Below are 18,748 nucleotides of genomic sequence, written 5' to 3'. Positions count from 1 at the left end.
ATCGTGTAAACCTCAACAACAGTCTAGCACCCGATAATCCCCCTGGAAAGGTGAGATTACTCCGGGAGACTCACGGTCAACTAAGGGTCAAACTACCCTACCCCTAGTCAAATGGGCCCACGGGGCCCACGACCTCCAAATTTCGATCTGAAAATTCCTATGGGTTCTTCAAGGTATAGGACACTCGTTCTGTAAGTTTGGTCCAGATCGGCCGGTCGGATCGCTCACGATCGCACGATGTGACGGTTATTATAAAACATAAACTTTAAATTATTTATTCGGAATATCCGGGGCTCCGATTTATAATCCGTGAATTCCTACATGATCCTAGAAATACCTAGATTAACATATATTTTATTCGAGACCATCCAACGGTCCCAACCTATCGAACCCGGATGACGCGCAATATACGAAAATCCGTTCGATAGTCAAACGACGTCCGAATTGAGATCCGCGAAATCCTACGCACTCGTGACAACCTAAGGATCTCATCGAGACATAGTGCTATTTCACTACCCTCGCCCACGCACTGCCACACGTGCGGGCAGCGTTGGGTGTCTAAAGCGATTACGTATCGCCGGAAAATCTCAAAACCATGGCTCCAAACTCCTACCCTAGGTATAACACCCTATTTGGAGCCACTTTTGTTCTTGGATCTACCCCAAAAACTGACCAGAACTAGCCGGAATCGTGATTCCAAAATTAGCCGAATTTCAATGCGAAAATCGAATTGCCTACGCTAAAAATCAATCCAATCATACCCAGCAGGCAGCTAGAGCATGAAAAGTAGGTGAGAAACCATACCTCACTCGTCGGAATCGGTGACCGGAAGAGGGAGATCAACGGCGGAGAACTTCGGACGACGCCGGCCGCTTCTTCTCCATTTTCCGGCGAAACCATGGCGGCTGACGGCGGGACCTAGCTGGGATTAGAGGAGGACAACGCCTCGGTCATTTTGGTACCGGCCCCGTCCACAGCCGTGGCCGATGGCCGGAGTTTCGAGGAGAGGGAGAGAGACCGACGAGGAGAGAGAGAGAGAGAGAAAAAAAAATCTGATTTTTATAAAAATCTCATTTCGAAATAATTATGATTGTGCAATTGGGTTTCTTTTGACCATATCTCTCTCGTTACAACTTCGATTCGAGCCCACTACGTGTCTATGAACTCGTCTCAGTACGACCTATCCAAAAATACTAGTCACTGCCCCAAACTCTCTTCGGGTAAGAAAATGACCAAAATACCCCTATCTTAAGGGTAAATTTGTAATTTTCTTTAAATAATTAAATAAGGGATTAATTTAGAGTCGGGGTGTTACAGTGTCGTTAAAGGATATAAAGCTTGTCCAATATGCGGCGATGATACACCTAGTCACAGGTTGAAAATGGCCCCAAAATTTGTTACATTGGTCATAAAAAATGGTTACCAATCAATCATCCATGTCGGAGGTAGCGTGCAGCTTTCAATGGAAAACTTGAATATGGCACGCCTCCCGAACCATTAACTTGAATAGGACATGGTTGAAGATATTAATTACATATGGGGCTCGAAAAATGGGGGAAGTGTTTTTGAGAATGATGGTGACAGAGTTTGTTGGAATAAGAAATCAAAATTCTTTGATCTCGAGTATTTGAAATACCTTCCTATGAGGCATGTCCAAGATGTTATGCATATTGAGAAGAATGTTTGCGATAGTATCATTGGTACATTGCTGGAGATCCCTAGAAAAAATAAAGATGAGATTGCTGTTCGGTTAGATTTATTGAACATGGGGGTCAAAAATGATTTGCAACCCGAGTATTGAGAAAGACGTACTCGCTTGCCTCCAAGGCCCTAGAATTTGTCAAGAGCAGATAAGAGAGCGGTTTGCAATTCTTTCTATGGTATGAAAGTCCCTGAAGGTTATTGTTCAAATATAAAAAAATCTTGTATCTTAAAAATATTCAAGACTTCTTGGCCTTAAATCTCATAATTTTCATGCCTTGATGCAACAATTGCTCCCTGTGGCAATTCGTTCTGTTTGGAGAAGCCTGCAAGGTATGCAATAACTCGATTGTGCTTCTTCTTCAATGCTATATGTGCAAAGACAGTAGATGTTTCCAAGCTAGATAATTTGGAAGAAGATGTAGTAGTTACGTTGCGTTTGCTTGAGAAGTACTTTCCCCCTTCATTCTTTGATATCATGGTTCATCTAGTAGTACATCTTGTCAGAGAAGTTCGTCTACATGGGCCAGTATATTTTAGATGGATGTATCCATTTGAAAGACATATGAAAGTGCTAAATAGGTTTGTTCAGAACCGTACTCGTCCCGGATGTTGCATTATTGAGCGGTATATAGCTGAAGAAGTTGTAGAGTTTTGCACCGAGCATTTATCTGATGTTAGTACAGTTGGAGTGCCTTCAAGCTAGAAGATGGGAGTTTCAAAGCCATTATCTGGTTGCACAGTAAGCTTAGGTGATCGGGTTTTTTGAACCAGACACATCTATATGTCTTGGAGAATACTGAGGAAGTCCTACCTTATATCGAGTACGCATGAGTTCCATTTTTCATATAGAGCCATTTTAAATATTATTATTCCTTATGTTATCTTATATACAAGGGACCGTAATGCTTGATTTTTTCGTGTCAATGTATGGAACATATGATCCACATCAAGACCACTTATCCAATATTTAGAAAGAGAACAAAGTGGCTGCAAGATAAGCACAATAGCACTTTCATTCAATGGCTACACTTTCAAGTATATATGTTATTGAATGACATATTCAACTTTTAATTTTCTTCCTTTTTATATGTTAGATCGAATTAGGATATATACGATTAATTTGCAAGTTCAAAGTGAACTTAATGGGGAAGAGCATAATGGCGTATCATAAAATTTGAGGTGGCTAGCAGCTAGTCCAAGCATGGCAATGCCATCATATAGGAGCTATCTTATTAATGGTGTTAAATTTAACACCAAGGCACAAGATGATATGCGAACTGTCCAAAATAGTGGAGTTTATTTACTTGCACATACTATGCAAGTTGCTAGTGCTAAGGATAAAAACTCTATTGTCTCCAATATGGGTTTTTATGGTGTTATTCAAGAAATTTGGGACCTTGACTACCAAAAGTTTAGAATCCTTGTCTTGAGGTGTGATTGGATAGATAACACTTTGGGCCTTGTTGTCGATGAACTTGGATTCACCTTTGTAGATTTGAGTAAAATTGGACATAGGAATGACCAAAACAAGTATTTTATGCTGACGACCCAATGCATCGTGGTTGGTCGGTAGTGTTATCAATGCATAATAGAGAATATAATAATGTTATTGGTGATGATGTGCTAGGTGATATTAGAATTGAGTGTGAGACATTTACTAGAGGGATACCAAATGTTGACACATATGATGACCTAGTGGGTGAGTTTGGGAGTGAAAATATTAAAGATGGGTGTGAAGATATATGGATTGATTGATTGTTGTAGTGTATGACATTAGTTATTCAGTTAATTGTATGACATTAATTAATACCTTTGTACATCATTTTAATTCTGATCACATTTTCGTTATGTAGGCTTTGGGCACGATGAATCAAAAATTGAAAAAAATTGATTAAATGTGTAAAGTACGACGGTCCAGTAAAAAAAGGGGAAAAATCGATTTCTAAAATAAAACCAACATTAGGCTTTCAAAAATGTCATGGAAAAAAAATGCAAAAGACCATAAAGAAACAAAAGCCGCCGTCTGAAACTGAAAACATGTCAGTTTATTAAGTAGTATAAACATCAGCGACCGAGTACAAAACAAAGATCGTGGTATATTCTCGAATAACACGATGGTAGATTACTCCAACTTACGATTTTGTAAAACACTACTTCCACACTTAAAACCTACCGTCGTCTGGGGGAAATAGAGGCAATTCAGTTGCATTAATTGTCGTGACAGATTTTCTGCACGTCAGCTAGTCTAAAACAATTGACGTCTCATATCATACACACGTCAAGGAGGGTAAAACAAGCGACTTTTAAAAGGACAACCACATCATCATGTATTAAAAACCAACATGGTAAAGAATTACAACATCAGGCAATTGGATCCACTTGACGTAGAGAAAAAATTAACCACGTCCTTTATTTTTAGACCACACGACGTTGAATGCATAATCCATGTCGGTTCTTTTTTGTCAACACCTTCAATATTTTTTGTAACGTCAGTCTTTGACAACAGCAGTCGTGGATATGATTTGTTACGGCAGTATTAAGTAATATTGTGTCATTTTAAACCTGTTAGAAGTCGGTTCTACAGCAAGAGCAACGTCTAACTCTGTCAAAGGGGCTTCTTTGTATAATTTAAACGACAATTCTCACAAGAAACAGACGTGGAATATGGTTACAACGTCTTTGTTCTACTACTCCGCGACGTGGATAATCACATAAGCAACAGTTCTGCCATATGTGGGACGTGGTTAATTCATTTTACTGCGGTTATTGAGCGGCTATTGACATGTACTAAGCTTTAAACGTCTGTTGCTTTGTGCGCGTGTTGTCTTTTACTTTTTAGACGTAAGTGCCTTTGTTAATTTAACGTAGTATATGTTAACCACGACGGTTTCTAGGTTATCCAAGTCTATTTTACTTCAATTAGGACGTGGATAATTATCTGTACGTCGGTTCTTGTTTTGATCTTGACATGTAACACTCTTTAGACGTGTCAGTTTTAATAAAACCGTCGTCTAAGGTTGTTGAAGATTTTATTTTAGGCTATATATATAGTAATTACACGTCGGTTTATAATAGTTTTTTACGTGGAATGTATTAACGACGTTGGTTAATAGCCGTCGTTGTTTTATGTAAAAGAGACGACAGTCGATTTCACGACTGTTTGAAAACTTTCCAGACGACGGTAGTTTTCCGTTGTCTATTTCGATTTTTGTAATAGTGTCTATAGCAAAAAGGACATGCATGTGAAACCACATATTTTTAAATATATATTATTTTGGGAAAATTAAAATTATTGTTATAATAAGAATGATATATATTATTTTATATACTGTTCTAATAAATATTTATATCTTATTACATATATATTATTCTTATTATATATAAATATGTGTATTACATATATACATATTCTATTATATATATATATATGTATATGTTTTTAAAATAGTTCTTGTTAATACGTGTCAAAGTATAAAATCTGTTAAGTATCGAGGCTATCAACTCACCAAGAAGATAAGAAATAGGATTAGAGGGATTGGAAGAGTCACAAAAACATTCTTCCTCATCTGCAACTACATTGATAACTATTACTAGTAAGTTTATAACAACCGAATACACCATCCAATAGGAAATCACTTACTGCCGACTTGTTCCTTGTATATATATAGGACATTAAGTTGCACAACAAGTGAAAACAAAGAAAACGAGAAAGAAATAGTGGTAGAGAGAAGTAAGAAAAAAAGTAGAAGACAGAGTTTGTGAATGCGGTGGAAAATTGGAAAACACCTTATAGGTCTAGCAAAAGCTTTAGTATCAAGGCAGGGGTTTCTTAGGGGCCTTTTACAGAGATTGATTTAATTAAATTTCTTGAGCATTATATTATGCGTGGTACTGTTTGATTGACGTTCCATGTATTGGGTATTTACGTACTCTTAACTATTTGAACAATGTGGGCATAATTATATGTGCATTAGTGATGTTTTAAATGGGCACATTGTTGTGAAGGCATAATTTTAATTATATCATGTCATGGAATTTGGCTAGAATTCTGAAGTTGAGAAAATAATGGTGGATAAGAGGGTAATAGAAATGATCTTTTGTGTAGTTGAGTCTAACTCTTGCCAGGTACTAGTACTCAGGGATCCCATAGTGCACATGGTTTTTTTTTTTTGGTGATTCAGGACTGGCAACAGGGAGTTAGACAAGATGACTAACAAAATGGGAATTATGGGATGATTGAAATGGGCGTTAATTCATATAAATTGGCATTCGGGACTAAGTGGTATAAGCATGGTATGGGTCGTGAAGCTTGTCTAATTATATGAATTAACGGGTTAAATGAAGAGCATTCATGCATTGTTATTAATAATGTGATATTTGGCTGTGTGATTATTTTTCACTTAATTTAATTATATCAGTTTACCGTGAAAAGGTTTATGTCCCTACTAAACTGTGGTTTCACTCACCCTTCTAATAGATTTTGCAGGTATCGAACCTAAAATCTAGAGCTTGCGATGATTTTGGCATATCTATAGAGTGTATTGTGTATATAGCTTGTGGATGAATACTGAACTACTCTTTTAGTAAACTCTCGAGTAGTTCTTGCTAAAATATGAAAACTATAAGAGAATATTTGTTTGTGGGAATTTTCTGTATGTTATTCTCCTTGTAGGAGGTCATATTTATAATACAACGAAACCTGAATGGGCAAGTAAATAATAAATTCCTAAATCTATTTACAATAGGAAATCAGGAATTAAAGTAAATCAATTACAATTATAATAGGAATTCTTGGTGTGTAAGGAAAGTAAGTCAATATCCACAAGTCACGCCAACACTTCCCCTCACGTTGGTGCATAGATATCGCCAATGCCTAACTGATCCAGTGAATTGTGGAATGTTTTACTGGAAATCACCTTTGTCAAAATATCCGCCAATTGATCCTCGGATTTCACAAAAGAAAACTGAAACATTTTAGCCTCAAGCTTCTGTTTGATGAAGTGTCGATCCTCCTCAACATGTTTAGTACGATCATGCTGAACCGGATTCTGTGCAATGGCTATAACAGCCTTGTTGTCACAAAAGAGAATCATTGTGGATGTAGGTTTATACCCAAGTTCAGTAAGCAACTTTCTTAACCAAAGAAGTTCACAAATTCCTTTAGTCATGCCTCTGAACTCGGCTTCTGCACTGGATAAAGCTACTACATTCTGTTTCTTGCTCCTCCATGTCACCAAATTACCTCCCATGAATGTTAAGTAACCGGATGTGGATTTTCTATCTGTTACATTACATCTGAATAACCATCAATATTTATATGACCATGCTTTCAGAAAATAAGTCCTTTTTCAGGTGCAGACTTCAAATATCTAAGTATCCGAAGAACTGCATTCGTGTGGTCTTCACTTGGAGAGTGCATAAATTGACTGACAACGCTCATTGCATAAGTAATGTTTGGTCAAGTATGTGACAAATAGATCAATCTTCCTACTAACCTTTGGTATCTTTCTTTGTTAGTTGGAACTTGATCATGATATTCTCCAAGATGATGATTCTGAACAATATGAGTGTTCGCAGGTTTACAATCTAGCATTCATGTGTCTGTCAACAAGTCCAAGACATATTTCCTTTGAGAGAGAAATATGCCTTGCTGGGATCGAGCCACCTCAATTCCCAAGAAATACTTGAGTCCACCTAGATCCATCATCTCAAACTCCGTAGCCAGATAGTCTTGTAGCTGTGATATTTCCTGTTTATCATTCCCAGTAATAATCATATCATCAACATAGATTATTAATGTTGTTACCTTCCCTTTTCGATGTTTCAAGAGTAGAGTATGATCTGAGTTGCACTGTTTGAACCATTGTTCTTCATTGCCATGGTGAACTGTCCAAACCATGCACGTGGTGACTGTTTCAATCCATACAATGCTTTTCGTAACCTGCAAACTGTTCCAGTCTAAGTAGTATTATATCCAGGAGGAATGTAAATGTACACCTCCTCCGTGAGTACGCCATGTAGAAAAGCATTCTTTACATCAAACTGGTGTAGTGGCCAATCCAAATTAGCTGCAAGGGACAATAAGACTCTGATGGTGTTTGACTTTGCAACTGGAGCAAAGGTTTCTTCATAGTCTATACCATATGTCTGTGTGTACCCTTTTTCCACAAGTCTTGCCTTGTATTGCTCGATAGATCCATCTACATTGTGTTTTATAGTAAACACCCATCTACATCTGATAGTCTTTTTTCCTCGAGGTATAGTCTCTAATGTCCAAGTCTGATTTTTCTCAAGAGCTTTCATCTCCTCTTTTATAGCTTGGACCCACTTAGGATATTTTAATGCTTCAGAGACCTTGGTTGGAATATGGATCGCAGACAACTGATGCACAAAAGCCTTGAGTTGTTCAGACAGCTTCTCAGTGGATACATGATTTGCAATTGGATACTTGGATGTCTTGCCAATATCAGGTGCATAACGGTTTGATGGCTTCCCACGATTTTCCCTGAAAGGTAATTGATATCCAATAGTTTAATCATTTAAATGCACAAATCTAGTAGGAGTAGTTACCTCAAGGATATTCTCAGGAGATTGGTCTGTTGGTACTGTTGAGTTAGAGGGGGAGTCTTCATCTTGTTGTTCTGTATTGTCTGTAGGTGTGAGACTCGGATCAAAAATATCTTCACATGGATCAGGTAGGTGAGGCAATTGATCGCTATGAATGGGCGATTGGTTGCTTTTCGACAGAGAGTAATCTCGTGCTCCAGACTCAGGATGATTAATCATTTCTGTACAGAGGAAAATTTCTTTATTTCCCAAGTTGCTTCAATTCTGCTCTTCACTTCGTATCCCCCCCTGATGCGTAGAATTGGATGATGGGTCATGGAAGAACAACTCAGATTCCAGAAAGGTCACATCCAAAGTGACATAGGTTCGTTGGGTAGGAGGGTGATAACAACGGTAGCCTTTCTGATGAGTGGCATAACCTATAAAAACACAACGAAGCGCACAGGGATCAAGTTTGCTACGTTGATTTTTGTGGAGATGAACGAAAGCCACACATCCAAAGATTCGGGGTGTGAGTACCAAAACAGAGAGCAGAGGTCTGTGTTGCGCAAGCACCTGTAAGGGAGTTTTAAAGGTCAATACACCAGAAGGCATGCGGTTGATCAGGTGAACTGCGGTGACAATAGCATCATCCCAGTGATAGCGAGGAACATGAGCGCCAATCAGAAGTGCTTGGGCGGTTTCAAGAAGATGTCAATTCTTTCGTTCAACAACACAATTTTGTTGTGGTGTCTGAGGACAAGTCGTCTCATGGATAATTCCATGTTGTTGGAAGTAAGTCTGAAAGTCATGATTGACAAATTCTCCACCATTGTCTGAGCGAAGAATCTGGATTTGAGCATTAAACTGAGTTTTCATCTGTTTGTGGAAGGACTGAAAACGGGAAAACACTTCGTTTTTATTCTTCAGCAAATAAAGCCATGTCATCTGTATACAATCATCGATGAATGTGACAAACCATCGAACACCAGAAGGAGCAGTGATAGGCGAAGGTCCCAAGACATCAGAGTGAATTAACGTAAATGGAGTAGTACAATTGTCACATCCCGGGATCGGCTCCGCCGTAGCACGATATTATCAGCTTTGGGCCCCCCTCTCTGGCCCTCACGGTTTTGTTTCTGGGAACTCACGAGCAACTTCCCAGTGGGTCACCCATCCTGGGATTGCTCTAGCCCCCAACTCGCTTAACGTCGGAGTTCCTACAACTCCGAAGCCAGTGAGCTCCCAAAAGGTCTCATGCTAGATGGATGCAGGTGTGCATATATAAGGCACATCACCCCCTCTCCGTTGGTTGATGTGGGATCTTACAATCCACCCCCCTTAAGGGCCCGAAGTCCTCGTCGGCACATTCGCACCACACGGCAGAGTGGCTCTGATACCAAATTGTCACATCTCGGGATCAACTCCGCCGTAGCACGATATTGTCCGCTTTGGGCCCCTCTCTCTGCCCTCACGGTTTTGTTTCTAGGAGCTCACGAGCAACTTCCCAGTGGATCACCCATCCTGGGATTGCTCTAGCCCCCAACTCGCTTAACTTCGGAGTTCCTACGACTCCGAAGCCAGTGAGCTCCCAAAAGGCCTCGTGCTAGATGGATGCAGGTGTGCATATATAAGGCACATCACCCCCTCTCCGTTGGTTGATGTGGGATCTTACAAGTACACTTGTTCGTACTCAACAGGTAGGGCACACGGTGACTGTTAGCCAAAATACAAGTATCACATGTGAAGTCGGAGTCCTTGAAACCTAAGAATAAATCTGGTATAAGATGCTTCATATAACTGAAAGACGGATGTCCCAATCGAAGGTGCCACAACCAAATTTGCTTTTGTTTGCTATCAAAGGGATGTGTCACACTGTTAGGCACGCCGGAACTGAAGTCATCGACATAATATAGCCCCCCTCTCTTAGTACCACGACCAAGAATCTCCTTAGTGTGAATATCCTGAAGCAAACAAAAACTCAGGTAAATGAGTACACAACACTTCAATTGTTTAGTAAGCTGACTAACTAACAACAATTTAGTGGATAAAAATGGAACAAGTAAAGTATTAGACAGTGTGAGAGAGGATGAGAGTGCAACAGTGCCAGCCCCTGTCACAGGATAAGTAACACCATTGGCATTTGCAATACAAGTTCGTCGAGGTTGTGTAGTATTCAGAAAATCATCAGGATCAAACGTCATATGATCAGTTGCACCAGAATCAATTATCCAGCTCCTGGAATCAATCTTATCGGAAGTATGGAATCCATAACCAGTACCATTACTGGTGCATTGTCCTTGATCTGTAAGAATAGCCCACCAATCGGGGTAGCCATGCGATTTAAAACAAGTCTCACAAGTGTGTCTCGGATCACCACAATATGTGCAATCTGGTCCATATGTCGGGGTCGTTAGTCTAGAAGTCATAATCTGTGCAGCGGAAGATGCATAGGATATAAGTTGAGTAGGAATTTGGATCGAAATCTGAGCCTGAGTCGAGGCCGGAGTCGGAGTCGAAATCGGGATCGGGTTCTGAATCAGAGACAAATTCGGGGTTGGGGTCATCGGAGTGGGGGTCGGGGTCATCTTCAGAGTAGGGGTCGGGGTCGTCGTTGTCATAGTCGAGATCGGGGTCGTGGTTGTCGAAAGAAGATCCTGATTCTGGATCGGGTTTGGGGTCAAAGTCTGCATCTGTAGGAGCGGAGCCATCTGGGCACTCAACTCAACGATGGTTAGTTGAGAATGAGAGAAGGAGTCGATGGTGCTACCTCCATGATGGTTGAAAAAATCATCAACCCCCATAGCGGCGGCGGGGGTTTGAAACTAGAGTCAGCAATTCCAAGATTGCCGCTCTGATACCATGCTAAAATATGAAAACTATGAGAGAATATTTGTTTGTGGGAATTTTCTGTATGTTCTTCTCCTTGTAGGAGGTCATATTTATAATACAACGAAACCTGAATGGGCAAGTAAATAATAAATTCTTAAATCTATTTACAGTAGGAAATCATGAATTAAAGTAAATCAATTACAATTATAATAGGAATTCTTGGTGTGTAAGGAAAGTAAGTCAATATCCACAAGTCACGCCAACTTGTAAGATAATGTAAAATTTTTAAGATTTCACATGTTGTCATTTCCACTGAATATTCTATGTGAAATATTTATTTTATTTATTTAAATGTTTTCTTCACATTTTAGTTATAGTTTTTATTAAATTCTATAATTAAGGTGTGAATCACGTCTTAACACAAGGTTTTGTAAATCCAAGGGTTGGGGCATGACAGTGCATATGGATGAGCATCTATTTTTTATTTTTAGTATTTCAGACTGTTTGCAAGGGACTTGTAACTCATATAGTTAAGAGCATTACCCTGTACCCTAAATCATGTGTTCAAATCCCCACACTCCTAATATCGCTTGTATTCAAATAAAAAAAATAAAAAGAATATTGTTTTGGATGCTTTCCTATGAGCTGTCCTATATCAAGGCCAAACTAAGACAGAAGCAAATTTCCACTTCTTATGTGTATGCATGATAAGAGTCTTAATTTGTTGGAAGAGTTTATCCCATCTGAATCAGGAAATTGGAATTACGTATGCACTAGCACAAACTATGACTCATCTCCATCAGATCATCACCATATGATCTCCAAAAACACCAAACTATTATGAGGCCATAAGCCAACCACCGCCTCAAGAAGAAGAGTCAGGGAAAAAAAAAAGAGGAAGTCTTCTCAAAATCCAAGCATGGTCAGCGTTCTTATGCTTCCATGGTTAGCTCATGGCCACATATCTCCCTTCCTAGAGTTAACCAAGAAACTCGCCAATAAGAAAAATAAGAAAACTGAGAAGACTTTTGAGTTGAAAAACTGAAAAATTATTTTTTGAATTGAAACGAACTTCCTTTAAACAAAAAGTCTTCCCAATTAAATTTTAATTGTTTTAAAATCTGAGTTCCAAAACAAATCCTTGATTTGAAAACAATTCTAAATTCAGCACATGATTGAATGATGATATTACCTTAGAAATTGTTGATTGTTGGGAAGAGTTTATCGCAACTGACACGACCAATGCATGTGTTTGAAGCTTATCTGTCGACCATAAACTCTGATGGGCCATAAGAAAACAACCACCTCAAGAAAAAGAGTCAGAAAATGGATTGTTCACAGCATCCAAGCATTCTTATTATACTTCCATGGTTATCTCATGGCCACACTGTCCGTTCCTAGAGCTAGCCAAGAAGCCAACCAAAGAGAAACTTTCATATGCTTTTTATTGTCAAAATTATACTTTTAGCTTAGCCAAATAACAAATTTCACAAATTCTAGAAAGGAAATTGGATTTTCACCAACATTATAATTACAAAATAATCAGGGAAAAAATTTCTTAAACTTTTAACTCTTTTACTCCTTGTTTCAATCTCAATATTCATGGAGACCTTAAATCTACATGAAAAATTCATAAAGATTATGAAGTGTTTGAAGCATATTGCAAGAATAGATCTCTTAAAGAATACATAATAAGAACAAATCCTAAGAGATGTAATATGTGATGCAATATAAATTCCTCAAATAAAATCTCTAAGAAGGTAAAGAGCATGAAGCTCAATGTGTGCACCCAATTTTTTTAAAATGAAAATGATCTAAATTGCCTCAATGAGTACTTTGATTGAATTATGAGTTCAAATTCAAGTTTAATATCGTTGAAATGTATTCAAATTTTTTAAGAAGTTATCATAAAATTCAGGTCTCTTGAAGAGCTTATGAGATGCTAGCATAGCATACCAAATATTATGCCATGCAATGGCGGACTAAGGAATATTTACAGGGGTGGGCTATTTGTTTTTTTTTTTTTTTTGAGATCAATTATAAGCCCTATTTTTAAACAAATATATATAAAGCAATATTTCCTTCAGATTAATGAAAGTGGTATACTTTTTTACTAATTCCGTATATTTCCTTCAAATTAAAAACTATTTTCAGAATTCATTAAGAAAAATACTATTTTTAGAGAGATATGTGAACAAAGAAACCTACAACAAACAAAAAAAACCTAAAAAAAACCAAAATTCAGAGGCTCAGACGAAGATAAATTTGAAGCTCAAGGGCTTTTGCTCAATGGAGTGGTTTAGTTAGGGAGGGTCCATATTTCAAAATTTTCAAAAGAAGCAACATCAATAAATTTGAAAAAACAAAATCAAAGAGAGATATAAACATTATTTGAGCCAAATCAAAAGCTGAATAAACCAAAGAAGAGAGAGAAAGAAAAAAAAACTTTAGTAATTAAAGTATTAAAGTATTTGGCTGTAGATGTGGGCTATTATTTAATTTTTTTTTGGATTGAATTTACACAACTAAGCCTAATTTGTCTCTTTCCAAAGTCAACACTAGGGTAAAGCCCACTCTAGCCCAATCTTCCAATAATGGTTTGTACGCAATTTTTATACAAACATCACCAAAGCTCATTCCGTAGGAGAGACAAATGTGATATCAATATTATTTGTGTTGCACTCTTTTTCCCGTAGCCTAAGTTTTGTCCCATATAGTTTTTCAAGCAAAGTGTTTAATGACGCAACTATATCATTGTATTGTATGGTGGACATTCAAGAGGCGGTGTTGTAAATGCATGAGTTGGTGGATGACCACCATAGCTCTTATCATTCCACCCTTTCAGTTCTATGTAACCTATGCGCTAAATATTTGTAATTAGTTTTTGTAACTTATGAGTGTATTGTAAATGTAATATTCAATCTCCTACCTTGTAACGTTGCTTTCATTAGTGTGAGTGTGTTTCTTTGTTTAGTTTTTCAGTGAGAGTCATTTGGTGTATATGGCGCCTTGGTTTGTGAGGTTGCAAAACACTTCATAAGCATGCTAATTTGTTGATGGTGAATTTGTTTGCTCATTTACACTGATTGTAAGCAGCCTCGTTGTGTCTTGCTATTCTCTTGTTCTTGCATTTATTTTCTATATTATTTTGTGGGTTAGAAAATATTATATGGTTTATCTTGAATTTTTTTCTTAAGATCTTGTGCTTATGGCACAACAAAGAGTTAATATTTCATTTAAGCTCAGTCGATGAACAATTACTTCAGTATCTCTTCTTCAGACTCTAGATCTTTCCGATGCTTCTGGTAAACTTATTTTCTTTACGTTGTAGATGCTTTCCTATTGTGACTGTAGTTTGTTGCTTTCAACTCAGATCTTTCCCTGTTTGGAGAGGGACATAGTCTTTGAATCTTTACGTTACGTATGCACTTAACTGTCTAAATGAAGCTTTCACGCTTCTCTTCTTCAGACTTTTATGTCTTGCGGGCCTCGTCTCCATCGCTACACTACACCTGTCTCTCGAGTCCCGACCAAGAAAATAATAAAGAAATAAAAGGACTATTCTCAGCACGTGTAGAATCATCAGTGTAAGCCTCATGTCCATCCAATCTGATTTTAAGTTTGAGTACTTGTAATTTGTTAAGTGGTCAGATTGTTTGAATGACTTAGATTTAATAAAATGCGAGTAAATATATGAGATCTAAATGTAGAATAAGAGACTAAAAAGAAAAAAAAATCTAAACTAAAACTTGCATTCTACATAGCAGAGTGGCACTCAATTTTTCTTCTGGGTTAAAAAAGGAAAAAACAAAAACAAAAATAGGATGAATTCAAACTTGGGATTTATGTGTTTCTGCATTGCGAAAAAAATATATATATTTCTAAATTAATAGTTGTCCATTAGGCACTTCGAAAACCCTGGATTCTAATTTGTGTCATCAAAATCATGATACTTCTTCGTCAATTTGTCTTCTGGGGAGGAGAAATCATAATTTCATATGTGTTTTCAAACAATTCAGAAACGCAAATACTAGTTTGGGCAGAATCCTAAACATTCACGGCAACAAATTCAATGAGAACTGGTGATACTAGAAGTATTGGTTGTAGTTTGTCCTTTTGTTGCGCTTTCGTCGGCGGAACAAGCAAAAACAAGTTTAAACTTCTTGGTTACATGAACCATCCGAGTCGGAAACTTACAAATGCATGAAATATTAAAAAATATTTGTGGAAACTAAAGGAGTTTCGGCTGTGAAAATCATTGGAGAGAGATTCAAAGTCTTTTTACCTTGACCAAAAATATAAATAAAATTAGAGTTAAATATAAACAAATGAAAATAAAAGAGAAGGAAGCGAACTATTCAAACGTATAATTAAAATATCATTAATATTACAAAAGGCTTGTAGCTCAAGTTGTTAAAAGTATTTATTTCTACACTCAAGATCCTAAGTTTGATTACGCCCTCCTTTAATATCGCTTGTCATCAAAGTTGAACTTTTTGTTTCTCAAATCTGTATAATGAAAGTTGATATTATTAGGTAATTGTAGCCCTTAGTACCTAATTATTAGGTAATTGTAGCCCCAATTTATATTGTGCCAGCAATTAGTCGGTTTGTTTGGTGCATTCGTCTTATATCAAGCCAAACAAAGAAGAAAGTTTAAACTATTCTTGTTTCGAGTCTTTATCATTAGGAACTTGTTCCAATCATCACTCGGGAACTTACATATGCATGATCCAATCATCACGTGTTTTTTTGGAACTTCTATTATGCAGGTTCCGTTTGGTTCACGGAACGAATTTGAGGAGAAATTACTTTCCAAGTCATTTTCTAAGGGATGGGAAATAGAGATTCCTTTCCTATGTTTGGTAATCTTGGGAAAGTAACCAAGAAATACCACTTTATTTCCTTTCACATGTTTGGTTTGTGTAGGAATGTAAAACAAAATTTGTTTAATTTTTCAATTATACCCATATGAAATCAAATAAAAATAGAATGCATTTATGTAATTCTAAATTATTAATGGGGATAATATGGTCATGAAAAATATGTATTTAATATTAGCTCATTTTCCCAAACTTTCCCATGAGGAGGAAAACAAAACCTAAGGAAGGAGGAGGGCTTCACTTTCCCCTCTACTTTCTCATGTGCAAAGCAACGATTTCTCATACCCGAACTTTACCAAACATAGGAAATCAATTGATTTCCCATCCCCAAGCCTCTTTTCCCATGAATGTGTGTGTATATATATATATATATGCATAGAGCTAGCTACAAAAAAACTACCAATAAGCCTATAATCGAGCAACCTCAAGCAAAAGAGTGAAAGGAAAACAAAATATGGTTTACTCTGACCAAAGAAAACTTACTATTCTTATGCTTCCATGGCTAGCTCACGGCCATATATCTCCCTACCTAGAGCTAGCCAAGAAGCTGACCACCAAGAGAAATTTTCACATCTTTATTTGTTCCACGCCTGTAAATCTCAGCTCCATCAAGCCTAAACTCTCCCAAAAATATTCTCATTGCATTGAATTTGTGGAACTCCATCTTCCACATGATGACTTGCCTGAACTCCCACCTCACTACCATACCACCAATGGCCTCCCTCCCCATCTCATGTCCACTCTCAAAAGGGCCTTTGATATGTCCAGCAACAACTTCTCCAACATCCTCAAAACCCTAAGCCCAGATTTGCTCATATATGATTTTCTTCAACCATGGGCGCCCTCTCTAGCTTCATTGCAAAATTTTCCATCCATCGAATTCATCACCATGGGTGCTGCCTTTACTTCATTTAGTATTCAACATCTCAAGAACCCTAGTGTCAAGTTTCCTTTTCCTTCGATTTATCTTCAAGATTACGAAGCTGAAAAGTTCAACAACGTGTTGGAATCTTCAGCAAATGGCATCAAAGATGGAGACCGTGTTCAGCAATGCAGTGCTCGATCTTGTAACATCATTTTGGTAAAGACATCCAGGGGGATTGAAGAAAAATATATTGATTATCTCTCTGATTTAATGGGGAAAAAGATCGTGCCTGTTGGCACGCTTGTTCAAGAGCCAGTGGATCAAAAAGTTGATGAGGAAACATGGATCATGAAATGGCTGAACAAAATGGAAAGGTCTTCTGTAGTGTATGTATGCTTTGGCAGTGAGTACTTTCTGTCCAAGGAGCAAATAGAAGAGATAGCTCACGGATTAGAGCTTAGCAAAGTGAGCTTCATTTGGGTTATAAGATTTTCTAAGGAGGAGAAAAATACTAGGGTTGAAGAGGTGTTACCAGAAGGGTTTTTACAGAGGGTGGGAGAGAAGGGAGTGATAATGGAGGGTTGGGCCCCACAGGCAAAGATACTGCAGCATTCTAGTGTTGGGGGGTTTGTGAGTCACTGCGGATGGAACTCAGTGTTGGAGAGCATCAAGTTTGGTGTTCCAATTATAGCCATGCCTATGCATCTTGACCAGCCGATCAACGCTAGACTAGTGGAGGAGGTGGGTGTTGGTGTTGAGGTTAAGAGAACAGGTGAAGGAAGTTTGCAAAGAGAAGAGGTCGCAAAGGTGATTAGAGATGTTTTTGTGGAGAAAATTGGAGAGGGAGTGAGAAAAAAGGCATTGAAAATAAGAGACAACATGAACAAGAAAGAGGATGAAGAGATTGATGGGGTCGTGGAGGAACTGATGCAAGTTTGTACGGGAAGGGAATCTAAGTGAAAAAGACGTCCGTACGTTGAGTCTTCAATTAAATCATTCTAATGATTTTGAATGCTCACATCAGCATATGTGTAGGATGATTATTGAATGCTCACGTCACGTAGGTGTATAAAACTCAAAATGTTGGGCTTGACTTCTCTACTTTTTTTAAGTAATGCTGTTAGGTTTTCTTTGTGTTTTTGTAACATGTTTCCTTTTTTACAATACTTCCCTCCTTACCCATTAGAAGGAACTCCCTCCTTACTTCTATTATGGCTCAATCTAAGAGTGATATGTGTCCTCTTTTTTGAATTGTCAAAATTGTCCTTTTTTTTGTTTTTTAATTTAAACTTTTACTGAAACCTTAGGGTTCGTTTGGGACTGTTTCTCTAGGAAGTACTTCTATTCATAAATACTTCTAACGAAAGCACTTTTATAATAAAAATTTTGAATTTTCATAAAAAATCCAAGTACTTCTTGGAAAAGCACTTGGGAGTGCTTTCTGAAGAAGTACATAGCAGGTGCTTCTCCAGAAAACGCTTCTATGACCCAAAAGCGCAACTTTTTTGCCAAACGTTGTCAAAAGCGCTTTTAGTTGTCATAAAGCACCTTTAGCAGTTTCAGAAGCACTCCCAAACAGGCCCTAAGCTTTTTACCAAAATAGAAAAACAAAGGACCACAAAGACTTCAGATTTTGACTGAGAAAGAAAAATTATTATTTTTTAAAAACTTGAGAAAAATCAAAGTGAAAAAAAAAAAACAAATGGGAATATATATATAGTTTTTTTTTTTTGGTGGTAAAAAGTTAGGTGTTCAGTAAAAGTAGAAAAAAATTGTTTTGACAATTAAGAGCATTACCCTTGTATCCTAGATCATGTGTTCAAATCCCCACACTCCCAATATCGGTTGTATTCAAATAAAAAAATTTTAAAAAAATTGTTTTAGATGCTTTCCTATGAGCTGTCCTATATGTATGCAT

The 18,748-nt window shown here is 37.5% G+C and overlaps 1 protein-coding gene across 1 annotated transcript; it reads left to right on the top strand.

Moving 5' to 3' along the window:
• On the top strand, positions 16,378 to 18,090 carry LOC18787520 (beta-D-glucosyl crocetin beta-1,6-glucosyltransferase). Its single transcript, XM_007220399.2, has one exon. It carries the CDS (start codon positions 16,420 to 16,422, stop codon positions 17,788 to 17,790), a length of 1,371 nt encoding a protein of 456 aa, XP_007220461.1. The 5' UTR covers positions 16,378 to 16,419; the 3' UTR covers positions 17,791 to 18,090.

Source organism: Prunus persica, chromosome G2, assembly GCF_000346465.2.
Source record: "Prunus persica cultivar Lovell chromosome G2, Prunus_persica_NCBIv2, whole genome shotgun sequence".
NCBI lineage: Eukaryota > Viridiplantae > Streptophyta > Magnoliopsida > Rosales > Rosaceae > Prunus > Prunus persica.
This window is presented reverse-complemented; position numbering and strand designations above follow the sequence as displayed.